We start from the raw sequence: 26,279 nt of genomic DNA, 5'->3' as shown, positions 1-26,279 counted from the left end.
ACTAACTACTCATAATCAATTCCATCACACAACATCATGCATCAAGCAAAAGGAAAATAATTCACCCAATTAAATTCCTAACCGCTCTAACCATCCATTTAACCATCCTAGAACCGTAAAGGCTCTGATACCAAAATGAAACAACCCGACCCCTTTTTTTTTTCTTTTTAATAATTAAATACAAGATATAATTAAGTATCCCATACTACTTAATTAAACAAACCAACCCACACACGGTAACCAACCAATAATAAACCAACATCCAATTACATGCACAGCGGAAACATATCAATAATACAAAACCAATACAATAACACTTCTATCCATTCTATCCAGCAACCTAACATATCTCTATCCAAGGTTCCATCCTAAACAATATAACAAAGACCAACAACACACAAACGAGACCCTAGTTCATCCTCCTCCTCATGGCCATGATTCCACGTCACATACCTGCACACCACAAACAACAATTGAGATGCGTAAGTATTATCATAAATACTTAGTGAGGCCGTCCTCCCATCTACTGGGTTATACACACAAGCATATGAGACCCTCAAGTTTAAGCAAAACAAACAACACACAACAATACATCAAACCAGGGAATCAAGTCTCGACTGAGACCAGTGTCGACCGATGCCTCACGGTGTCGATCGATGCTACAAACAATGGTGTCGACCGATGCTAAACAGTGTCGACCGATGCCACTCCAAATGGTGTCGACCGATGCTTCCTAGTGTCGATCGATGCCTCCTCTGCAGACACGATCTGCGCGAAACCGAACATCGAACTCTCCTTCCCAATCATCTCGAATCCGTCTCAAACTCACCCAATTACCTCAGAAATCACTGGGAATCACAAAAACAACGAACCCAAGCAACAAAACAACACAAACAGCAAAGAAAACACACAAACAAGAGAGATCTCATGCTTAGATCAACCATGGTCAAGCACTCACCTCAAGAACAGGAAGATTGGATTGAGAAACGTGGAACACAACACCTCCAGAAGCTCCCCCTTCGTTTCCAGCAACAGCTAACCCTCCTACAGCCTCAGATCTCTCCAAAAACCCCAAGAACAAACCCAGAAAGTCACAGAAACGTTTTCTCTCTTTTCTCTCTTTCTCTTTCTCTCAAAAGCGGCGACTACCAACAAAATAACACGACCTAGGGTCGTTTTCCCCTTTTACACACGATTTAGGGATTTTAATTGAACCAAACCGAACCAATCGACAATTAAATCAAACCCGACCAAACCGGAAAAACATGGTGTCGATCGATGCCACCAAGGGTGTCGATCGACACCCACACCAAATTTACAAAAATTGGTTCGCGGATGTTACATTTTGTCACCCTATATAAAACAAAAAAATACTCTTAGAATGAATTGATATTAATCTATTAGCAAAAGAATAATAAATTGATATTTAAAATACATACTGTTTCGTCAGCCAGAATTAGTTCGAGTGATTCACCAAGTTTAGCGGTATTCATTTTCCAACTGTGGAGAATTTTGACTTGAATACGCCAAGCGTTTTTGTATGGTTTTAGATCTTTCAAAGGAGTGTAAGAAAGAGGTAAAGGCGTAAAGCCATCATTTGGTGTAACGAAGTAAAAATGTATTATTTTAGTATAATAATCCAATAGAAAGTTCTCAATATATTTATAGTGAAATTCTTTGATTTAGGTTATCACTTATGAGTTAAGATTTGACATCATGAATATACGCAAAATATATTTACTTGCTTGATTCGTTTTTCCTTTTAAACGAATATTCCTTTGAAAATTTGATCGTAAAAGATTAGTTCATAATCGTAACCTCGGAAATCAAGGAATTAAACAAAATCTGGTAACATGAATATTCGTTTTATAAGATTTTAAAAGGAAATTTGTTATGATATGTTTCGGTAATTAAGTAAATATTCAAATTTTTCGGTATTAAAATTTATGAAATCAGGGTGTTTGCCTATAAGGAATGGGTTTGTTTGGGATCTTAATTAACTATTCTTGAATGAAATAATAGACTGGATCCGAAAAATATTATTCTCGAGTACAAACAGATCCGCTGGTTATTTTCCTTCTATTCTCGGTTTTTTTAAGGATCCGTGTCCCGACCCGTTTTTTTTAAAGTGATCGACCGAGGGCATTTTCGTCATTTATTAAAATCGAAACTATAGGTTAATTAGATTAAATTTTGTGATTCTCTAATCATTTTTAATGAAAAAACTACCAAAACCAAGTCATGGTCCATTTTTACTCTAGGGAGTACTTCTGCTTTAATAGTATAGATAAATAAATATGTTGAATTCTACCATTTTAGTTGGATTTTTTTGGGTGTATTATATTGACTATACGAGGGAGTATTGAATTTAGTATTTTAGAGGATTTTGGAGTATTCTTAAAATCACTTGTTATTCAATTGATAATTTTTTAAAAAATCTAGTGAAATTCTATGTTATTTAACTTAATATTTAAATAGAATCATATAAAATAATTCACAATCTCTTGTTATTCAATCAATGATTTATAAATTTCACTTAAAATCTATTGTTTTGACAAAAAAAAATCTATTGTTATTCAAAATATCATAAACTTTTTAGAATTGCTACTTTGAATGATTCTGAAAGACAATTGTGTTTTTTTTTAGTTGAAAAATGTGGTCCAGAGAATAACACCCTTTGAGACAGAATTTTGAAAGAATTCAAAGATCTTCTTCCTCTTCCCCTTTTTTATAAGACTTCTTCTAAAGATGCTGCTAATCCACCCGCTGCACCATTAAAATAAGGCTCAAGATCTTAAACACAATACACAATAATCAACAAACATAAAAAATTAATACGCACCCAAATGGCCAAATTTTCTTTTTCTCTTATCCTTGTGATGATCATCAAACACGTACGTTCAATTTTTTTGATTGGCTATCTTTGTAGTGCATGTGATGATTATATATATATGATATTTTGTAAGTTGGACAAACAATAAGATAGATACCGATGTACGTGGCCGAGTTTATACATCTCATTTCACTCCGATCTCTTTTTTTTTTTGTGTTTCATCATCTTTAAACGATTGATTTCCCTAGATATATGTTTTCAGTAGCTGTGATTCGTTTCATCTTTTAAACAAAAATTATGGGTTGACCCCGAAGGCCGATGGAGAACGCTCTAATAATAATCGGGCCATGAGAGACGTCATCATGTGAATTTTTTGCTAGGAACGAGGATGACTTGAGAGATCATTGGAAACAAATTTCCTTTTTTTGGATTGTAAAATATTCTAAAATCACCTAAAATTTATTAGTAAAATCTCACAGAATCACATTGTTTTTCTTATTTTTTTTATATAGAAAAACTCTAAAAACTATTCAAATCTTCTAAACTCTCATTCAAATCTTTCAAAATTCCAAAATATTAAAATCCCACTAAATCCTCTGAAATACAAGTTCAATACCTCTTCTACGTCTCTACTAGGTATATATGTCTACGAAACAATTAGAGTAATACGTTTTTAATATAATAAAATGCAATATATAGTTTTTAAATGCCTATAAACTTGATAAAAAACATGATATAGAAAAAAATGTTGTCAAGTTAAAATTTATATAATATTAATTATGTTTCAAACAATTTACTATGTAAATTCGATAATGGCCTTATATACAATCATTTAAACGGTTGTAAATTAATATTTTTATCAACCCAATGTTTATTTGAATTTTTAAGATTTAGTGAGATAGTTTTATTTAATACTAGCTTAGACCCGCGCGATGCCGCGGGATGTTTTAATATATTTGATGTTAAATATATGATTTTTAATTTTTTGAAATTATATTAATCATAAAAATTATAATTTACACAATGATAAAATATAGAAATGTACCAAAAAAATTACAATGGTTTGTAACTTCGTAGTATTTGTTATGCGTTTACATTTCAAATCAAATAAATTTAATTTTATAATTGGTGACCCGTAGAAGAAATCACATCTATATTCGTAGTAAATGCATGCAATAAGATAGACATATGATAATTTTTGTTTGATGATACGTAAAGTTTATGTATGCTGCTCCAAGAATCCAATAACTGATGTTTATCCTCTACACAGGCTTGAGAGATTAACGTAGCTCATTCTCATTCTTAGAATGAAGTGTAAATTAAGCAATTGTATGTTTTTTTTTTCTTTTTGGTCGAAAAGCAATTGTATGGTTTGTTCTCAAATTTAGAAACCAAACGTTGACAAAAAAAAAAAAAAAAATGAATAACTTAACTAATCATAACTTGTTAATATCACAAATCAATACTATTGACTAATGATAAATGTGATGTGGAACATAGAAGGATTTTTTTTACTGGACATGAAATGCTTAACTGTATTATTTAAATTTAATTGGTAATCTATTTTAAGATTTTATAAGTTATAAATGAAATGATAAATGTTATCTGGTATTTGGTTTTAGATTTTACTTGTTGATCAACTTGTTAAATGAATCATTAGCATGCAGGTTTTGATAACATTGACTTTGTTTGCATTTTTTATTGAATAAGTGACTTTTTGTGGGTTATATGTTTTAAAAAAAATCTATTTTACCAACTTCGATGCATTCTAGAATGGCCTAACTGCCATTCACAGGGCATTGTGTAGAATGGCCTAACTGCCAGAGGAAAGCGATACAATATGTAAAAGTCTGTGTTGTACCTATATTGAAAACAAGAGTGTTAGAGCAAGTTTGCAATTGCGATATACAAAATTTAAGCATCACATCTTTGTGAATTAAGAATATAGATATAAAAAAGTGGTGGATCAATTACTTTTCCCGAATGAGCTGGCCAAGTTTTCTCTCAGATTCTGCACTTAAATCTCCAAAAGGATCAATCTCCACACCAGCTTCCTGTCAACACATTACGATTACCAAATTTTATTGATAGTCCATTCGCATAACTCCTTTCAAGTAGGTTCATATGCAAAATAAAGTCAATGATCATACCTTGAGTATTAGAATCCCTTCTTCAAACGTTAACCTCAATGTTTTTTCAAGAAACTGCATTTTAGTGCCAGTTATCAGAATTCAATAAAATATAACAACTCAGTTTCTAAATATTCTTTAAATTGCACATATTGTTGTTACCTTCAAAGGTTCACATGGGTTTTGCTTTCTAACAGTTTCCAGTTCCTTAGAGAACATCTCATTTATCCTAGTGAATGTAGGCAGAAATAAGTGGTCCATCTGGTCCATTAACTGCAGAAAAAGCAGTGATAGTAGCGTATAAGATAACTGAAATTGAGAAAAAATTATATATATCTATAAGAGCACAACTATCGAATGAGATGATCCCATGATGGATTATGTCAGATACTCAGATTGTGCGACTTACATTGTTGGTATCAACTTTGGATATAAGTTCTTTGATGCTAGCTTCATAGTCTTCGAGTATAACTTCTCGGTGTCGTCTCGGTATGGTCTTAGCAGCCTCTCTTATACAGTGGAGATGACAACGGGCGAATGGAAATAAGAAGAATCAGCAAGGACGACGCCGTTGCTCTTGAGAGACCACCGCCGCGGAACCACCTCCGTGAAGGATAACGATTGAATCTCATCCATCGCAAATTAGGATAAATAGGCTCTGGTATTTTCGCTTGGCGATTGATGTACCCAGCAGGCAGCAAGATCCTATCTCCAGAAGTCGAATGAAAACCCTCTCGTCTCGTCCTTGCTGCTCCTTGACCTCTGTTTCTTCGCCGTTCTAGTTAATTTCTTTGTCCACGTAATTAAAAAAAAAAGCTGACCTGTATTAATTGTTATAATTTGATAGGTTGTTGATTTTTGCTGAAGTGTCAACACCTGCTTTAATACAGAAGCTGATGTGTCAAGCAAGGAAAGCAACACATTGTGTTTTTATTGTATTTGTCAAGCAAGGAAAGCAACACGTTGTGTTTTTATTATATTGATATAGAAAGATTTATTACTTGAGTATTGTTGATTTTTCTTTTGCATTTTTTTTTTTTTGGACAAAATTCATTTGCACCATAATGATAGAATAAATATGTGTTCATTTTATTATGCTGCACAATATCAATAGAACTAATGTCGATCATGCATGTGATGATCAGTTGAAACACTATTTGTGATGGTCGGCCTAAAAGCCAAGCTCATAAGCATGGGTTTGTGACAATGGATTTTATATACTACAATTTTTGACCTCATTTTTTAAAAATGTGTTTAGTCTAGTAATCTAGTGGTATTTATCTTGGTTAGATAGAGTGTATGAGATCTCAGATTCGACTCTTAGAAAGTAGCAAAACAACTTTTTCTTTTAATTTGGTAAATCATTGACATAATCCATGGTGGGAACTTTGAGCAGTTTGCAATCATTATCATTTAGCAAAAACTCAACATTTGATGGAAAGTGTGGTTTGCAAAGTTCATAAAGAGTCTTTTTTAACATATCAGGAATTCACAATCCATGAAGATGTAGGTAAAATGTTCAAAATTATTGTTCTTGCGCAAAGGTTTTTAGTCAATTAATTTTTTCATTCATTATGTTGATTCATTATAATCAAAAAGAAATTTCTCCTTACATAGGTATTATCATGGTCGTAGGTGATGATATTTGTATGATACGGTTGTGATGCAAATGTCTTATACCGTTCCAAATTTTCACATTAATATTTGAAAAATATTACACTATTCATGTCACGAGGTAGAGAGAGATGAATTTACGGTGTTGCCGTGTTGGATTCATCAAATAAAAAAATGAAATACAATAATTACTGAAATTTGATTCAGTTTTATCAAGTCGGTGAAAATGTAGTTTTTTGGAAGTTCATGCTAACACAAACTATTATATTAAAATCATCTACGAAAGCATTCCAAAACATATTTTAAAGGTTCACTGTATAGATGATAAAAGAAAATAAAAGATAATATTACGTGACAATGAATTTGAAGAGGAAAATAATAGTAAATAAAACGTATAGACGAAAAAATATAATGGAGCTGTTCGTTTGGTTGACGCAATTACTTGCGGCTGTGGTAGACAAATTTATCGTTGTTCATTGTGTTGCCGCAGATATCTGCGTTAAAACACCGCGTGTTGCGGCAAAAAAAATTAAACGTTGGTTAAATTCAGCGTCTGTGATTGAATAGTGGCGTTATATGTTATAAATGATAAACATACCCTTATTATTTTTGAGAAATCACAAATAAACCTAACCCTAAAACTTCATCTTCTTCGCCACAACTCGTTGTTCTTCTCAATCTCTCTTCACGGCGAAGCTCCTTCTCTATCTCTCTTCACGGCGAAGCTCGGCGTGAGCTCCTTTTTTATGAAAAAGCTCCGATCTGCTCTATCTCTCTCCAGTCTCCATATCTCTCTCCCAATCTATAAGTTTCTTTGTCTCTCTCTAACTCCCTCTCCATGTATATTGGTTTTTTGCTTCACTACACGACTTAATTCCAAATTGTTAGGATTTTGATTTAGTGGGTTAGCATGATAAGGGTTAAGATTCAATGGGTTAGCATGATTTAGTTCACTTTCACCGTTCAACCACCAATTATCTCCTAAAACCACTGAAATCAATCGATACTTGAAGATTTTTGTTTATGGCTTTTACAGAAGCACCATTGAAAGAAGAAATTAGTAGCTTTTGCAGTTGTTTTTTGTTTGGCTTTTGATACACTAGCTAGTATGATACGTCAAAAATTGAGAAATGCAAAATTTTTTTTTGTTTGTTTGAATTCTTAGTTTAACACTAGAATTCTTCAGATGAAAGGCTATCAAATTTATGGTTGCTTTGGTTTATAGGTTCAAAGACAAGTCAGATTTGATCAAGTCTCGATCTCAAGTTAGTACCCATTTTTTTCTCTCTCTCTCTCCTTCTTGGTTCCAAATGTTGTAGATACATAACTAGGGTATTAACAAGCATAATCAATAGTTTTACTGTTGTGCTCTCACCTTTTGTGGCAGCAATAACAAAACGAATAGAATATGTGCGGCAGAGATAGCAGCGACGAAACGAACAACAACCTGCGGTAATGTTTGACGTTGTCGCTGCCGCTGCCGCTACCGCCTGTGACGACGAAACGAACAGAGCCGATGTGTAATTCATATATTATTGTATTTTGATTGTTCCTAAACATTGTTTGTTTGGTAAGTAACTTCTTCTTCTTTTTTTGGTAAAAGGTTGTTAAGTGTATACATTGCTTAACGACCATGTAAACACTATTTAAAAGCAAGAGATGTAGAAAAACAAAACTAGGATGAGATCAAACCTACTAACTTACTAAATAATATCCAAAAGTTGTGGACGAAAACAGAAAGAATATATCTATATCCAAACAAGGCCAGAAATATAATAGCCATAATGGACCTAAAAATACATAAAACCAGCCCAAACAAAAGCCCATGAAATCTGATATTTTTAACACCAACTTGAGTGGTAGAAATAAATAAAGATAGGGCAAAGAGCAGAGAGAAGCAAAAGCGTGGAAGGTTACAAAGCCTTTCAAAAACCTCAACACCACTCTCTCTCACCTTATCTCCTTCCTCCCGTCTCCTCTCCTCTCCTCTCCTCTCCGTCGAGCTACTATCTCCAAAAAAAAATGGCGTCGACGGTAGGAGTTCCATCGCTTTACCAAGTCCCTCACCTTGAAATCTCCAAACCCAATTCCAAAAAGAGGTCTAATTGCTTATCTCTATCTCTGGATAAGCCTTTCTTCACTCCCTTATCTCTTGTTCGTAGAACTCGTCTTATCCACTCCTCTTCTCTTCTTGTTCCTTCTGCTGTCGCCACCCCTAACTCTGTTCTCAGTGAAGAAGCTTTCAAAAGTCTTGGTCTTTCTGACCATGACGACGAATTCGACCTTGACGGTGACAACAACGTTGAAGCCGATGATGGTGAAGAACTCGCTATCTCTAAACTTAGTTTGCCTCAGCGTCTTGAAGAGTCTCTTGAGAAGCGTGGTATCACTCACCTCTTCCCCATTCAGGTTTTGTTCTCTCTCTCTCTCTCTCTCTCTCTCTCTCTCTCTCTCTCTCTCTCTCTCTCTCTCTCTCTCTCTCTTTCTCTCCTTTGGATAAGATTGTCTTAGGTTTCATTTCCAATTTCAAAATTCTATAAAAATGGTTCCTTTGTGGATAAGGTAGCTTAGGTTTCCATTATATCTCATTTCCAATTTCAAAATTCTGAGAAAAAATGGTTCCTTTATGGATAATATGTCTTTTGATTAAGAAGTATGAGCTTAGATATGTTTGAGTCTCTATTGACATGATGTCTTTTGGTATATGTTTATGAAGAGAGCTGTGTTGGTACCTGCTCTGGAAGGACGTGATATTATAGCTCGTGCAAAGACAGGAACTGGGAAGACTCTAGCTTTTGGTATCCCTATCATTAAACGACTCACTGAACAAGCTGGAGACTACACTGCTTTCAGGTCTTTGTTTATTTTACTTTGGGTATACCCTTTGTTTTCATTGACCTATCCATTTGATTTTGCTAAAGGTTTAGTTTTTTTTGTTGTTATTGAGTAGGAGGTCTGGTCGTCTTCCTAAGTTCCTTGTCCTTGCACCGACCCGTGAGCTGGCGAAGCAAGTGGAGAAGGAGATTAAGGAGTCTGCACCTTATTTGAGCACTGTTTGTGTATATGGTGGGGTTTCTTACACCATTCAGCAGAGTGCTCTGACTCGTGGTGTTGATGTTGTTGTTGGAACTCCTGGAAGGATCATTGACTTGATTGAAGGAAGGAGTCTAAAGTTGGGAGAAGTTGAGTATTTGGTACTTGATGAAGCTGATCAGATGCTTGCTGTTGGGTTTGAGGAGGCTGTGGAATCGATTCTTGAGAATCTTCCATCGAAGCGACAAAGCATGCTTTTCTCAGCAACTATGCCTACTTGGGTCAAGAAGTTGGCGAGGAAGTACCTTGACAATCCCTTGAATATCGATCTGGTACAAGCTTTCTTTAGCTGGTCTCTTTGTTGCTTCTCAACTTTTTAAGGTAGATTCGGATGCTTAATTAATACTGTCTTCTTGTTTGTTTTATTGGATTGGTAGGTTGGAGACAAAGATGAGAAGCTCGCAGAGGGGATCAAACTTTATGCAATCGCAACCACATCTACATCAAAACGCACTATTCTAAGCGACCTTATAACAGTAAGTCTCAGCTGATAATTTGGTGTTTTCTAAACATGGTTGATGATTGGTTGGTGTCTGTAGCTCATTAATTATTTCTGTTTTCTTAATTTGAAGGTTTACGCAAAGGGTGGTAAGACCATTGTATTTACCCAAACAAAAAGAGATGCAGACGAAGTCTCTCTAGCATTATCAAACAGTATAGCTTCCGAAGCACTTCATGGAGATATATCTCAACATCAAAGAGAGAGAACACTCAATGGTTTTCGCCAAGGAAAATTCACAGTTCTAGTTGCCACTGATGTTGCATCTCGTGGACTTGACATCCCAAATGTAGATCTGGTAAGTTTTATGAAGTTTTTGTAAATAGTTTATCCTCTTTTATGGCATGTCTGTTTGTTTGTTCTGACATTTCCTTCTACAGGTTATCCACTATGAACTTCCTAATGACCCAGAGACTTTTGTGCACCGTTCTGGTCGTACTGGGCGTGCAGGGAAAGAAGGCTCAGCCATTCTCATGCACACCAGCAGCCAAAAGAGAACAGTGAGGTCTCTGGAGCGTGACGTAGGCTGCCATTTTGAATTTATTAGCCCACCAACCGTTGGAGACTTGTTGGAATCTTCAGCAGACCAAGTGGTGGCCACTCTAAATGGTGTTCACCCTGACTCTATCAAGTTTTTCTCGGCAACTGCTCAAAAACTATTTGAGGAAAAAGGAACAGATGCTTTAGCTGCAGCTCTAGCTCACCTTAGTGGTTTCTCTCAGCCACCTTCATCGAGATCTCTCCTCAGTCATGAGAAGGTTTAATTCTTAATCATGCTTTAAGATTCAAAAAAACAAATGAGAGGGCACTGACTTTCTTAGGGTGCTTCTTGAGAGTCCTATAAGCTTCAACATCCACTATATAACAACTCTTCATTGTCACTTGAATGGGTTGAAGTCCTTTAGTTTGGTTTGATAATCGGACAATCATGAACTGAAATTCATTTTTGTACTGCAGGGATGGGTGACTTTGCAGTTGATACGAGATCCAGCGAACTCTAGAGGTTTCTTCTCTGCGAGGTCTGTCACTGGTTTTCTTTCTGATGTTTACAGATCAGCTGCAGATGAAGTTGGGAAGATCTTCTTGATCGCAGATGAGAGGGTCAGTAAATTTGAAATGGTCGTTATACTAGCAGTATTTTCAAAACTATCCTCTTTTGAAATTTTCTGATTCTGCTATAAATCAGGTCCAAGGAGCTGTTTTTGATCTACCAGAGGAAATCGCAAAAGCGCTCCTAGAGAAAGAAGTGCCAGAAGGAAACAGTTTATCCCTGATAACAAAGGTATTGATCCGGCCTTCTCTTATTTTCTGCTGTTTTTTCACTCTTTAGATACAACCATACTCATAAACAAGACCCTCTTTGACTAACACTCTGCATCTTGGGTTTTGATTATAGTTGCCTCCACTGCAAGATGATGGACCATCTAGTGATAACTATGGACGGTTCTCTAGCAGAGACAGGATGCCTAGAGGAGGAGGAGGAGGTAGAGGGTCAAGAGGCGGGAGAGGAGGATCATCAAGAGGCCGTGATAGTTGGGGAGGTGATGATGACAGAGGAAGTAGAAGGAGCAGTGGCGGAGGAAGCAGCTGGTCCCGTGGTGGTAATAGTTCCAGAGGAAGTTCTGATGATTGGTTGATCAGTGGCAGAAGTTCATCAAGCGGCAGAGCTCCTTCCCGAGAGAGGTGAGTTTTTTAAAACATATCTGTGTTTAAAGTCTTCACACTTTCCCGATTCAACTGATTGATTGATGGTCTGTAAACAGAAGTTTTGGAGGGTCTTGCTTCATTTGTGGGAAATCAGGGCACAGGGCAACAGATTGTCCTGACAAGAGAGGGTTTTAGAGTTATCTTAGCAAATGGTTTCTGCTCTTGACAGAGAGATGGATCCTTGTTCTTTTTGGTGTTCTTAATGCGAATCTTTCTGTGCTTGCTTCATCCGTATGTTTCAGACGGTAGAGAAGCAATCATGGAGGAGGATATATGCTTCGGACAAGGTAGAGCAGAAAATAAAAAGAGAGAAGCAAAAAGCAAAAGTGAAGGAGAAGGTTTTCCTCAAATTAGCATTTTCAGAGATTGCTTGAGAAACAATGGAAAGCTGATGGATCTTTTATGTTAGGTTATTATTATAAAAAAATAGTCATAATGATCAGTCTCCTATGTTTCTGAGTTTTGTATGATTTAAGTGTTTATTAGTCAGTCACTCAATTCCATTTAAACTACTATTTTTATTTTCTTTTTTGTACGTTTCTGTTGTTATATCGTTATCAGTTATCACATGTGTTTCGACATAAGTAACTTACATGTCATCATAATAGAATCGTTGTCATCTTCATTAACCAAATGACGCACGGTATCTAATTTTGGTCCACCATACCAATTTCTGTCTTTTATTGTCTTGATCTAAATTCGAAAGAAACTTAAACAGGCTTGTAACACAAATATCACATAATTTAAAGTTTTAATGTATTATATGATTTTTTTTTTTTTTTCATTACAATCATCAAAATATAAGATAGAACTTCCGGTAAATCGAAAGACACACAGTTTCGTATAAACCGAAAATTACAAAAAAATGGGGAATAGATTAAGCGCTCGAAGGGGATGATGGTTTGGAAGGAAATTGAGGTAGACCACATTTAGTCAAACAATCTTGGTAACATGGTTTGTTTTGTTTGCCACAACTTATGGAACATGTTTTGAAGCACTCGAGTTTTGAAGCCATCGCTGCCGCTGGCATGGTTTCATCAACCTTCATCCCATTGCATGCCTGTAGACAACATGCCATCATTACCAAAGCCATCACCATCATCATCTTACCCACAGTTCCTGCCATTTTTCTCTTACGTAAGAGTTTCTTTTTGTTCTATCTTCTATGTATGGATGATGTTTATTGTTTATTTGATGGATACGAGATTGGTGTGTGCGTTTAGCTATCGGGAGGAATGGGGTATTTATATTCATTTTTTGTCTACTATATATAGTACACATGCTGTTTTTTTTCTTTGACAAAAAAAAAACATATGCTATTTTTTGTTGTTTTAACTGAAATAGATTTTTGTGTTATTTATTTTCTGTTTAATTTGCCTTAATTAGAATTTGATACTTATTGTTTAAATTCTTTTTCTTTTTTGGTGAATGACCAGGGGATTAACCCCTAGATTTTATTAAGAAAAATAAAACGCAAATTACACACGAGTTTGTCGATGGCTTTTAACACCATGAGCATCATCTCGCAAAACAGGCTCAAGAACATATGGAGCCACAGTAAAAACATGAAAACCAAGAGGTAAAGAAGACGCATAGTTCGCTAATCCATCCGCCAGGCGATTAGCTTTCTTATACACGTGAGTAATACGGACTATCCAGTCCCTTGTAATGAAGCCATGGCACAACCGTACGAGGAATAACAAAGGATGAGAATCAACTATCCCTTGTTTTAAAAAACCCACCACCATCTAGGTGTCAACTTCTAACTCCAACCACATAACCCGTTTCTCCCAAGCCGTGTACAATCCATACAGGGCCGGCTCAATTATTTTTGGGACCTTGTGCTCAATTTAACCTTTTTCCAGAAAACTAGAGTTATATTTGCAATAATTCAAACTTTAGGATCCTAAACCTTAAAGAAAAAATCACAAAAATCTGGGGACATGGTGCTTTTGCACCGTCTGCACTGCCTCTAAGCCGGGCCTGAATCCATAATAAACCCCCCCACAGTTCCGCTAAAACGGCAGAACACCTCCCAATATTCACAGAAAAACCAGCACACCAACCCCCCGGTACTATCTCTCAATACACCACCAGCTGTAGCCAGTCCCGGATTACCCTTTGCAGCTCCATCAGTGTTCATCTTATACCAACCTTGTACCGGTGGTTCCCAACCTATCTCTCTCTCCACCCGAGATCCCCGAGGAACCTATGCAAGCCTCCTCAAATTAGCCACGCTTACCTCACTAGCCAGATCCTTAATGAAACGGACCCTATCTCGACATGTCTGATTACCCCCAAAAGCATTGCAGCACCGTCATTTCCAGGCCCACCATACCATCATATCAAAAGTTGTAGCCCAGGCTCCATCAGATGCAACAATTCGACTGTCCAAGTTTCCATAGACCCACTCTAGCAAAGACGTAGTAAAGAACGTGTGTCGCATTGAAGGCGGTATAATGCAAGCCCACAGTCCTGCCATAGCAGGATAATTCCGAAGCACATGGGTGATAGACTCTAGTCCACCTTTGCATACTTGACAAACATCAGAATTCGACAAGTGTCTTCGTCTTCGCTCAACATAAGTCATAATTACTTGATGCACCACTAACCACAAAAAAGTTTTCACCCTTTCAGGCGCAACTACCTTCCAGATACGTTGAAAGAAACACGCCATATCCTGCTTCATAATGCCATCCCGTATCAACAAAGTATAGGCAGATTTTACTGTAATCTTTCCCTCTGCATTTGCTTTCCACGACAACCTGTCCTTCACCTCCGTAAAACTATCAAGAACGAAAGCACCAAGTTCCAGGATTTTATTCTCTGACACATACGGGGGTATTCGAGCAAGGTCCCAACCCGAGCAATCCTTCCAAAGCTCCCGAGCCGTGACAATTTCAAACCCAGTCGGCAGCTCACTGGTTATATCCTCTACCATCGGCGTACCAGCAAGCCATGTGTCTGTCCAAAACCGTATCTGTCTACCATCTCGTTATCTAATTTTGGTCCACCATACCATTTCTGTCTTTTACTGTCTTGATCTAAATATGAAAGAAACTTAAACAGGCTTGTAACACAAATATCACATATAATTAAAGCTTTAATGTATTATATTAATTTATTTTTTTTCATTACAATCATCAAAATATAAGATAGAACTTCCAGTTAATCGAAAGACACACAGTTTCGTATAAACCGAAAGTTACAAAAAATTGGGGAATAGATTAAGCGCTTGAAGGGGATGATGGTTTAGAAGGAAATTGAGGTACACCACATTTCGTCAAACAATCTTGGTAACATGGTTTGTTTTGTTTGCCACAACTTATGGAACATGTTTTGAAGCACTCGAGTTTTGAAGCCATCGCTGCCGCTGGCATGGTTTCATCAACCTTCATCCCATTGCATGCTTGTAGACAACATGCCATCATTACCAACGCCATCACCATCATCATCTTACCCACAGTTCCTGCCATTTTTCTCTTACGTAAGAGTTTCTTTTTGTTCTATCTTCTATGTATGGATGATGTTTATTGTTTATTTGATGGATACAAGATTGGAGTGTGCGTTTAGCTATCGGGAGGAATGGGGTATTTATATTCATTTTTTTGTCTACTATATATAGTACATATGCTGTTTTTTTTCTTTGACAAAAGAAAAACATATGCTATTTTTTGTTGTTTTGACTGAAATAGATTTTTGTGTTATTTATTTTCTGTTTGATTTGCCTTAATTAGAATTTGATAATTATTGTTTAAATTATTTTCTTGCTGTTTTATTCTTTTTTTTTTCTTATGTTATCTAGTGACTGGAAAATATGTAATATATGATTCACCAAATATGTAAAATAAAAAATGTAATGTATGAGATCTCGATTATTGAAATGTTTTAATCATTAAAGTAGTTGACTTGGGTAAATATTTTTTTAAATCTTTTATACAAGTATACAAGATTGAATACACCCCTAAGATTATATATATAACAAGGTGTTTAAAAAACCTTTTAAAACTCTTTAAAAAATCTTGTAAAAGCTTTTACAAGGTGTTTATAAGACTTTTATAAGGTAGAAACCTTATAAAACCTTTTAAAAACCTTGTAAATTTTCTTTGGGGGGAAAAATTTTGGCGGAAAAATTTGTTTTGTCGAAAATTTTTTTAAAATCCTTTTTGACAAAATTTTTTTTGGTTTTTTCGAAAATTTTTTGGCGGGAAAATATGTCGGAGTTTTTTTTGGCGGGAAATTTTTCTTTTTCTTTTTATTGATTAAAATATTTTTCATCTAAGGGTAAAATGATCATTAAAAATTAAAGAAGGGCAAAAATAAAAATGGGCAAAAAGGATAGTTTTGAAAAGGGGTATATCAAAAATGGTATTTTTAACAAATTCTCTTTTTTATAAGCATATTAATAATCATTAAAGTTTTAATTGTTCATATGAAACAATATAGTTATTACTGAATATTAAAGTTTTTAAACAAAGAAAATATTGTATAGATATTTTTGGCATATGTTATTAAATGTAATAAATTTCTTAATATATAAATTGTTTTAAATTATAAACCAAATTTGTAGAGACATTTTAGAAATCTAATTGATTCTGTTTGTATGTGCAATTTTTTAAGGATTAAATTTGTAAATAAGTATAACTTAAAGGACACAAAATATACTTCAATTTATTGAAACACCACCGGATAATTCTATAGTAAGAGATACACTTTGAGTAGACATTTGGTAAGAGATACACTTTCTCAGTAAATCTCAATGGCTAAAAGTATTCAAAAAGCTGATGTTTAAAGTCAAAACTATATTCAAAGACCATCATTTGCTTTGTTGAAACTTTTTAAACACAACCGCAACACTTGATAAAAAAAAAACAACTGCACTTGAACACATTTTAATCACAACCGCAAACTCAAACACTTGAGCAAACAAAACAATAACATGTGGCAAAACATGTACCATAAAAGCAAACTCTAACCACTCCATACAACAAGACAATAACCCTTGAGCAAATTTTAATCACAAACTGAATCTGAAACACTTGATGCAAATAAGACAACAACACAATCTATAACACAATTACAAACATAACACTTCAAGAACATCAATAAAGCACATGCCAACACACAAACTCAAACATAATCTAACAACAACATATCAAAGCTAGAGTACCATACCTTGGATGGTTAAGAGAATCCAACCGCTGTATCCACTTCATGGATACCACTCTTCACCATTTAACCTCGCACAAAACAATACAAAAGGGTCAATATTAATCACACAAGAACTTATACAAAACATAAACCAAAATACATTCTACTCCTAATAAGAACAACAAACTGGTTCACTCTACAAGCTATAACAAAAAGGACAAACATATCTAATCTCATAAAAAAGCAATCAGACAATCAATCATTATAACCGAAACCAGTTAACCATCCACACAAAGCTCAAAATCAATTGAACATCAAACTAATCTCATGTTCTACGCCTAATCAGTCAAACCGATAGAAAACAATCACCATTCAAACAATCATTCGAATTAATCTGAAACCCTACCAATTAAAGACCACCCGATATGAATCAACAAAACATGCAATAAATCGGAGATAAGAACACGAACCGTCTCTCTCCGACTCGTTAGCCAGTGGACCTCGCCGTTCGCTGTGGGCCACCAGAAGTAACCTCCACCGTCGTCATCCCACCACAAGAACTCCGCCGTCGTTTCTCGTGAGAACCCAACCGTCAATTCTAACGGTTCCGCCGATCTGGAAACCATCGCCTCCGGGTCACCAACAACCAACCAATTTAAGCCGGAAAAATCAATGGATTCGACGTCAATCCATTGATTTTTCTGATTACAGAAGAATCGCATCTTCATCAGCCGTTACATTCGAGAGAGAAGAGAGAGAAGTCGGGGGAAGAAAGGAAAAAAAATGAGGAAAAAAATAAAAAAAACGCTTTTATATTTACTCACCCACAATTCACCAGGCGCCACATAGCGTTCCAAAAGGATTTATCTGAATCCTTCCCACAGTAACGATTCTCGGCTAACTAGACCCAAAAATGGTTTTTAATTGTTTTTTTGGGGCCCAAATCCATGAGTAACCCACTGAGTAATTACCAGTGGAGATGCTCTAAGGCCTCTTTAGCTAACAGATCTGCTTTAGAGTTTTCTTCTCTTTTAACAAACTTAAAATTACAGAAGGGAAAACGAAGAGATAGATGTAGGATGTCGAAGAGAATCCCATGGAGCTCCTTCGATGGAAGCTCGCCAATGATTGCTTTGATCAACTGTTGTGAAACTGAAGCAAAGATAACATTCTGGTAACCAAGGTCGAGGGCTTAGTTGATGGCAGCTCTCAGCACTAACGCTTCGGCTACCAAAGGAGAACTGACATTAACCGCCGTGGATTTGAAAAGTTTTTCTGGGGATGAGAGATGCTCACCGAAGATCCATCCTAACCCCGCATGCTTTGTGTCCTCTCGCCAAGCTGCATATGAGAAACACTGGATTGCATCGGGATCTCGATCCTGGTTCAGTCTAGCTCGAGGTAATGATACCGTCTTCTGCTTGGAAGTTTGGTTCTCGATCCACTCTTTTGCATGATTTATAGCTTGAACAAGGATCTTCTCGCTCTTCATCTCTTTTTGCTCGAAAGTTTTCTTATTACGGTTTGTCCACAGTGCCCATATGATCCACGGAAAGAGGGGGCCTTGAGAGATTCCCACCGGTGGGAGGCAGATCGACTTATTCAGTATATCAATTCCTGCTTGGAATGATGCTATCTGCAAGGGGGCTATAGGAGATTTAGGGGGTCAGATCCCATACCTTTACAGCAACGGGGCAGTGAAAGAAGAGGTGCAATTCAGATTTCTCCTCCCCGCAGTGAGGACACTTTACCTCCGGGTTGATACTTCTGGCATGTAAGTTTTTCCCTGTTGGTATTGCATTTCGCAAAGCTTTCCAGATGAAGAACTTTATTTTTGGGGCGCAACATATATTATGAAAGAAAAGTCATAACTTTTGAGGAAAATGTTATGAAAGAAAAGTTTATACAGGCTTGTCGCACAAATACCTCCTCACATATAATTAAATTTTTTTCATCGTAAAGTCATAATGTAATCCGTAAAAAGTAAAAAACACAAATTAAAAATAGAAATCAATGATAATTTGATTTTAAGAATAATACAGAAAAAAAACAGAAAGATTATTATATGGTAGGGGGAGGCGATGATGGTGTTGATCTAAAATCCCATTGTGGGAGATTGCATTTCGTTAAACAATCTTCGTAACATGGTTCGTTGTGGATGCCACAACTTATGGAACAATTTCTGAAGCAGACAAAGCTTGAATCTGCCGGTGTTAGCTTGCTTCCATCCACATTCATTCCATTGCATGCTTGGAAGCCACATCCTATCATTATCAATACCAGCATCATCATCATCTTAAACATGCTTTTCGCCATTTTCGAATTATAATAGTTGGCCTCTTTGTATAGAGAGGAAGTTGTTTATATATTATTCAGTCTTTGCCTCTTTATATAGGACATCATCTGTGATTTCTGTTTAAATTGACTTAAACAAAATTTGGTAATAGTTGGCCAAAAACAAAAGGAATTTGGTAACCATCGTGTAAATGGAAATATATGAAAATTGACTATGATTATTATTGATTTGCTTGTTTTACGGAAGAAGACAAAGTGATTAGATTTTTGGGGACTAATCATTGATTAAATATGGTTAGATAAAATTTGAATTATATGCAATTTTGTATTTTAAGGTTTTATAAAATATGGGATTTATTCAATCATTGATTTGTAAATCCAGATAAAACTTGGAAATTCTTATTTATTCTGAAATCATATATTTCCAAATAACATGTTTACACCCCATAATTGAATCTTCTACTCTTTATTTTCAAATCCACTCAAATCCATTTGATATATGATATGAATTTCAAAAACCAAGAATAAATTACTAAATGAATTACCAAGATTTTTAACTGGTCTTTGTAAATCAAAGATCCAATATCTAATGATTTTGATAAAGATTTGAAAATAGATAATTTTTGTTTAAATTTCAAACTCTATTAAATCCATGGTTGAACCTCCTAAATTTGGATGTACTAAGACCATCACCAACATGAAGTTCTAATCTAAATTTGGATGTACTCAGACCATCACCAATGGTGAAGTTCTAATTTTTGAATTCCAAGAAGTTAAATATTAATAGGTTTTATATAGTTAAATTATTGAATTAAATTTTGGAAAAAAATATTGAAATTATTGAAGTGCTGTAATAAGGTTCTAAAATTAGAAATTTAGATACAACTTCTAATTTCTCTCTCACGTTGCTTTATTTTTTTAATATTTTAATATTTTGAAACACACTAAAAACCTACCGTTGGAGGTTCTCTTAGGTTACAAATGTTAACGGATTTTTATGTGCTCGGTATTTTTTTACGTTGTACTATTTCTATCTGATTTTCAGTAGAATTATTATTAATTATTTAATTCCAACTGAAACATGCTTATATAATGTATGAATAATTTACCTCAAAAAAAAGAATTGGTAAAGTAACATAATATATATAAGAATTATTCTTTAAATATAGAAATTTAATATTATTGATTTATATGTATGTTGCACCAATTTTTTGGATATAATATCATAAAGATGTATTAATAAATAAATAAATAAATAAATATATATATATATATATATATATATATAGTTATCCGTGTTGTACAGCACTGGAAATGTTTGCTTAAATTTTACTGTAATTTGTTAGTTATAAAATAATAGCAGAAGTTTTACTTGATCTACTATACATTTTATCATTTTTTACATTTAATTTCCTTAGTTTTATATTCTGATTTCAACCCGTTTTCGGTACATGATACATTGTTCAAATCCGTGAATCATATAAGTTTTGTAAAATCCAAAAAATAAAACAAAACCCGTATTGAAATAGTTGTGTTTAAAAATCTCGATTTCACTTCTTGATTTTTTTTATAAGATGTATATACTATATTGAATAAAATATAACATTTGTGATTTATTAGATTTTAATAAGATTTCAGAGCGTTGATGTGCAGTGCAAAAAAATATTTAATAAATTAAATATAATTTTATATTTTTAAAATAGAAAAATGTAGTATCTTAGTTTTAATATATATATATATATATATATATATGTTATTATTAAATGATTTAGTGATGCATATATATGTAGTCTTAGTTTTATAAATAAAAATAAGTTTTATAATTATTCTAAATAATTTGTTGTTGTTTCCTATAATTTTTGGGAATCTGTTAAATAATTTCAAAATTATTGTTTTCTTATATTATGTTTCAAAAATATAAGCTTTGTTTGGTTAGTTTAAATTAAATAAAATGCAATGGCATTTTTTGTAATATGCCACATGATAGTAGGGTTAAACTTCTAACAACATTGCTTAAATAAGTATATAAAAATATAGAAGAAATGAAAGGTGAGAAAATCTCTTTCTCAGAAATGAAAGGTGAGAAAATCTCTTACTCAAAAAAAAAAAAAAAAAAAAAAGGTGAGAAAATCTCTTACTCAAATAAAATAAAATAAAAACCAATATGTTCATGCATGTGTATGTATATACATGTTCATAACTAATATATATTTTTACAAAAAAGTTTAAAGCAATAGAAGGAAAATAAACAAGAGAAAATCGTTAACTTCCATGTTTATATATATACTAAAGATATGATACTAACTATATATATCATGAAAAAATATTTGTACAAATAAGTTTAAGACAATAGAAGAAAAGGAGACCAGAGAAAATCTCTTACCAAATTAAGAAATCTAATATGTTCATGCATGTTCATTACTAATATATATATATATAGATGTGATAGAAAATTTCTTAGTACATATAAAACAGTAAACCAACAATATGTTTTTCACCAACAATGTATTTGTCGTAGTTCAGCCACAGTCCACGTTCTTTAGTCAGTTATGCAGTATCATACTGTCACTGATGTATATGTTTAACAAAACAAAAAAAAAATCATTGATCTATATTGCACCAATAATTTTTTTGGCTGAACTCAAGTATCCGATGAAGGAACGTGGATTGTAGTTGACCCACGACAAACATATCGTTGGTCCTGTCCCTGCAGGTATTAGTCTTCTTCTTCTTTTATCCCTTTCTCTCTTGTAATACTTGGTTTCATGGATTCTTGATTTCAGATTTTTATTAGCCTTTTCTCTTCTTTTTCTTTGAATCTTCAAATTTGATACAAAAGACTAGCAAATGTTACCAAAAGATATATGTGGTTGTTAACTTGTTATGCAACTCGAATTGCTCTTAGTTGGTCCTAAACAGTTATACTTCTCCTACCAAAATCATCGATCTATTTTTTAACTGTATTTCTTCATTATCTAATTTCATAGATTTGAATTTATAATATTCAGCTCTATATACATCAAATACATGGTTATGAACATTCATATTAGATCTCGATTAAGCTTTGTAGCACTAGACACTAGATCTAGATCACCATCCGCTTATCGTCTTACGTTTTCAATTTACATCCGTAAGATAGAAACACCCAAGCATCATAGTAATCAAAAAACCAATTCGGCTCTGATACCAACTGAAGTAACATAAGCTAAGATCACTGTCTTCCAGAATTCGTTGATATATCTCTAGATCTGCCGAAGACAAAAGCTAAAAGCTCTTAATTTTATTAATCAAATCAAATCAGAGTGATGCAACAGCCTAATTGAAAATAACATCGGGCAAATATTTATCTAGTATATATATATATTATAAAATGGCATGAATTCAATTGTATGAAATTACAAGAAGCCAATCACGGATTGGCAGACAAAATTCCCAACCAAAAATCCAATCAAATACAAAAATTTGAAACAAAACAAAAATTATATAATAGGTAAAAAGGTGTATATAATAATAATAATAACAGTAATCATATGGTTAATAAGGAAAAAATAATACGGCCAAGCAGAGAGACTTCCTGGTGTGAAAGATGCAAAAGCTTAGCTTCCTGCAAAAATGTTAAACATAAACAGACATTAATAATCATACTTTTGTCCTTTACAGAACCAGATACCATATATAATAAGTCAAAATGTGTGTAACAAGCATCAGCTTCCACACACTTTATTCCAGATTCTTAAGTTACCTTTCGCTTTTATAGGTCAAAAACATGAGTTGGGTTTGAACATATATATCAAAAAAAGTGATCAACATTGACTGATGCATACATACCTGATCAATTTATAGGGTTTTCGGTATCTCTTTACGATGTTGCTGCCTAGGCTTCAACCTAAATAAAAACGTTCACAGAATCATTAGACTTGAGAATCTACAAAAGTTATAGCAATATTACCGTGCCAAGCAATTTTAGAATGGAATTGCAAAAAACAAAAAAAAAAACTTGGATTAAAGTTTATCCAAATGCATTATTCCTTATCTTACATAACAATCATAAATCCATGATTCAGACATGTTATGACATCAGTTACACGCCTCTATTACAGGTGATTCACAGGAATTTTGTACTTCCTTTCTCACTACTTAGAGAATAGAACAACTATTGAGTTTTACCTTCTCAGCTTCAGGAGAAAAAATTGTCTTCACCTCCTCAAATACAGCTTCAATGGGCTTTGCGGCATTAATCTGAAGGTAATTAGTACAAAAACACTTTGTTACAACTTAGAACTCAGCTGAACCTTACTGCAGTCAAAGACGAAAAAGTATCTTAATATCTCACCTTCCTAACTTTCCCCTTAGCTTCGTAGTACTGAATCACTGGTAAGCTAGATTCAAGAAACACCTTAAAGCGCTTCCTTATAGTCTCAATATTGTCATCCTCTCGCCCCTTTAACAACAGAAATGGATGCAACAATCAATCAATATATGAAACAAGAGCCTAAACAGAACAAAGTGACAGGGCTTTCATATCATATTAACCTGGTTGCGGCCTAACAGGCGCTTCTCCATCTCTTCCTCAGGACAATCGAAGAACAAGACAAACTTTGGTTCAATCTCAGTCTATAAAAAATCATCAAAAGACATGTATTTAAGCAATGGTGTGTGCATATCTATAAAGAAACAGAAAAAAAAATGTTCAATAAGAAATCTTAAAGTACTTACAACTTTCTCAAATGCTGCACGGTTTACCTCATTGCGAGGGAAACCATCAATGAGGAATTTATCATTCCCGTTTTCCTGAATTGCTTTCTGTAAAAGCTTGATTGTAACCTCAGAAGGTACAATCTTCCCTTCTTTAATCATATTCTGGATCATAGTCCTGCATAAACCATTGAACAGCATCATTCAACACAATAGCAAAGAACCTCCACAAGGACAATGAAAGCAAAGGTGACTCTTCATTATCTTTAGTTGAAAAAAACAAACTGTTCACAGAACAGTAGTGCTGATGTATAAATATAGACAAAGCCAGAAAGTTTTAGGGCATACCCATTCTCAGAACCTGATTTAATTTCAGCCCTAAGAAGGTCTCCAGCACTCAGATGTGTGTAACCATAATGTTCGACAATATAGGCACACTGGGTACCTTTTCCACTTCCAGGACCACCTATTGAAAAAACATCCAAGAAATAAATAAACTAAGAAGATATTTACAATAACTCGACCTAAGGGAACATCTCAAGGATTATACAAGGACAATGCAATCTATTGACAATATCACATAAACAAAACCAGTAACATGATGATCGAGAAGTAACATATGAAAGACCCTGAACATACCAAGGACAAAAATAACAGTGGGTTTCTTCCCACTTGCGGTTCCATTTGCACCATCAACAATGGATCCCATGGTACTAAGCAATTCGTTTATATATTACCTGTGAAGAAAGAATCAATTGACCAATTAGATAAGGCAATGGAGTATCTGGCTTTAACTTATTGACTACAATTTAACTATAAAGATGTAAAACGAGCACAAGAACAGGATCTTATTCTACAATTTTCAAAATTTAACCATTCCCTAAGCACAGATCTAAACGCAAGATCCAATGTGAACAAAAATCTAACTTTTTTAAAAAAGTAATTGCTTTTGTACATGTGAATGATCAAAGTGATGTAAGCACAGACTCAATGCTGACGTATAGAGATCAACAAAAGAACATCAGATCCGACATAAGGAGAACAACAAAAAAAAAACGAAAACTTTAGAACAATTCAACCATAAAAAAAAGTGTTCTTTATCAAATTTGGTTGTTTAAAAACGTGATTCAAATCGACCCTCGTGATTAAATCTAGAGAAATCCAAAATCAGGTGATGTAATCGGCAGATCTAAAATGCTAAAACATGCAGATCAGATCCGATTGAAGAACAATGAAAACAAAGGAAACAAAAAATTGGGAACAAGACCAATTACACAGAGTTAGCTGGAGAACGAATCTATAAGATCTAATTAGAGATTAGACGAAATGTAAAGACCAAACATTTGAGATAATGACATGAAATCAAAGACACGAACGAACCCATGTTTTTTTTTTTTTTTTTTTTTTTAGTTTTGTATTTACATTCACAGGTAATTTTAAGACAAAAGCAAAATGCATTGAGAAGAAAGATCTGAGGATAAAAATTGAACCTGAAGAGAAAGGAAACACGGAGAATTTGGTGAGACGCTGAGAAAAAAAGTGAGAGAGAGAGAGAGATGAAGGAGGAAGCCAATATATAAATATGCACACAAAGCTCTACATACAATATAGGTATTTGATATAGTATATATTTGTACATTCCTTTTTAATCGTTTTTTAATCTTGTGTTGTTACTTTTTAAAGGAGTTTTATAATTATTGTCCAGTCCAGATGTCTGTTACTTTTCAATTTAAATCAAGTTTTTATAGTATAGTACTACTATTGTTTAATTCTCTTATAAGTGTGTATTACAAATTTCAATTATTCAGTCTAAAAAAACTGGTATTTTCTTTTCTTGTACCCAAAATATTTCGGTTTGGTTCTTTCAGTTTTGAGCTTAACATCCAAAATATTTGGTTTTCGGTTCGATATTTTTGTTGTTGTTGCGGTTCAATACTTCTGGTTATTTTTCTTAAAACTAGTTAGTATAATCTTATAATCTACTAGATTAGAATCTGTCCGATGTGCGGGTTTAGAGTTTTTAAAATAAAACTAAATTTAATAAATAATTTAAAATAAATATTTTTAGTAAGTAAAAACTATCTATAAAAATCAATAGATACACCGAAGTGTCTAATGTGATATTTGGTGTAAAAGTGTGATTCTATGGTTGAGACCATTAATCATGTTTTCTTTGAATGCCTTCGCTCTTGTGAAGTTTGGGATTTATCTCCGACTCATGTCTCGTCAAAGGGTTTTTTATATAAGTCGGTGTACTGGAATT

The 26,279-nt window shown here is 34.2% G+C and overlaps 6 protein-coding genes across 11 annotated transcripts; 1 reads left to right on the top strand and 5 right to left on the bottom strand.

The window, feature by feature from the left end:
* Nucleotides 1-4,563: 4,563 nt before the first annotated feature.
* Nucleotides 4,564-5,763, bottom strand: LOC104772627 (aspartate--tRNA ligase 2, cytoplasmic-like). The gene is made up of 5 exons (XM_087503531.1): nt 5,372-5,763; nt 5,125-5,235; nt 4,984-5,037; nt 4,808-4,887; nt 4,564-4,694 (listed from the first exon to the last, which is right to left on the bottom strand). Exons 2-5 carry the CDS (start codon nt 5,230-5,232, stop codon nt 4,583-4,585), a joined length of 354 nt encoding a protein of 117 aa, XP_087359657.1. The 5' UTR covers nt 5,233-5,235; nt 5,372-5,763; the 3' UTR covers nt 4,564-4,582.
* A 2,647-nt stretch (nt 5,764-8,410) lies between these two features.
* On the top strand, nt 8,411-12,456 carry LOC104771132 (DEAD-box ATP-dependent RNA helicase 3, chloroplastic). 3 transcript variants are annotated; one of them, XM_087505464.1, is made up of 10 exons: nt 8,411-8,985; nt 9,293-9,429; nt 9,527-9,941; nt 10,047-10,145; nt 10,242-10,466; nt 10,549-10,926; nt 11,126-11,269; nt 11,355-11,450; nt 11,565-11,851; nt 11,932-12,456. In XM_087505464.1, the coding sequence occupies exons 1-10, from the start codon at nt 8,599-8,601 to the stop codon at nt 12,008-12,010; spliced, it is 2,247 nt and encodes a 748-aa protein (XP_087361590.1). In that variant the 5' UTR covers nt 8,411-8,598; the 3' UTR covers nt 12,011-12,456. The 3 variants fall into 3 exon arrangements, with proteins under 3 accessions (XP_087361590.1, XP_087361591.1, XP_087361592.1); XM_087505465.1 differs by having other exon boundaries at nt 8,431-8,985; nt 11,935-12,456; XM_087505466.1 differs by having other exon boundaries at nt 8,477-8,959.
* A 158-nt stretch (nt 12,457-12,614) lies between these two features.
* Nucleotides 12,615-13,091, bottom strand: LOC104771131 (uncharacterized). The gene has a single exon (XM_010495605.2). The coding sequence runs from the start codon at nt 12,999-13,001 to the stop codon at nt 12,753-12,755; it is 249 nt and encodes an 82-aa protein (XP_010493907.1). The 5' UTR covers nt 13,002-13,091; the 3' UTR covers nt 12,615-12,752.
* A 1,876-nt stretch (nt 13,092-14,967) lies between these two features.
* Nucleotides 14,968-15,436, bottom strand: LOC104771130 (uncharacterized). The gene has a single exon (XM_010495603.2). It carries the CDS (start codon nt 15,349-15,351, stop codon nt 15,103-15,105), a length of 249 nt encoding a protein of 82 aa, XP_010493905.2. The 5' UTR covers nt 15,352-15,436; the 3' UTR covers nt 14,968-15,102.
* Nucleotides 15,437-19,032: 3,596 nt separating this feature from the next.
* Nucleotides 19,033-19,460, bottom strand: LOC104772626 (uncharacterized). The gene has a single exon (XM_010497217.2). It carries the CDS (start codon nt 19,340-19,342, stop codon nt 19,088-19,090), a length of 255 nt encoding a protein of 84 aa, XP_010495519.1. The 5' UTR covers nt 19,343-19,460; the 3' UTR covers nt 19,033-19,087.
* Nucleotides 19,461-22,663: 3,203 nt separating this feature from the next.
* On the bottom strand, nt 22,664-25,728 carry LOC104771129 (UMP-CMP kinase 3). 4 transcript variants are annotated; one of them, XM_010495602.3, is made up of 9 exons: nt 25,507-25,728; nt 24,656-24,753; nt 24,365-24,482; nt 24,038-24,194; nt 23,855-23,935; nt 23,655-23,762; nt 23,489-23,560; nt 23,150-23,207; nt 22,664-22,925 (listed from the first exon to the last, which is right to left on the bottom strand). In XM_010495602.3, the coding sequence occupies exons 2-8, from the start codon at nt 24,723-24,725 to the stop codon at nt 23,196-23,198; spliced, it is 618 nt and encodes a 205-aa protein (XP_010493904.1). In that variant the 5' UTR covers nt 24,726-24,753; nt 25,507-25,728; the 3' UTR covers nt 22,664-22,925; nt 23,150-23,195. The 4 variants fall into 4 exon arrangements, with proteins under 4 accessions (XP_010493904.1, XP_087361352.1, XP_010493903.1 ...); XM_087505226.1 differs by lacking the exon at nt 25,507-25,728 and adding an exon at nt 25,291-25,481; XM_010495601.3 differs by lacking the exons at nt 22,664-22,925; nt 23,150-23,207 and having other exon boundaries at nt 23,303-23,560; nt 25,507-25,667.
* Between the last annotated feature and the right edge of the window lie 551 nt (nt 25,729-26,279).

This window comes from Camelina sativa, chromosome 20, assembly GCF_030686135.1.
Source record: "Camelina sativa cultivar CO46 ecotype springtype chromosome 20, ASM3068613v1".
In the NCBI taxonomy this organism is placed as follows: Eukaryota; Viridiplantae; Streptophyta; class Magnoliopsida; order Brassicales; family Brassicaceae; genus Camelina; species Camelina sativa.
Note: the sequence above shows the minus strand (reverse complement) of the source record. Positions and strands in the feature narration are given on the sequence as shown.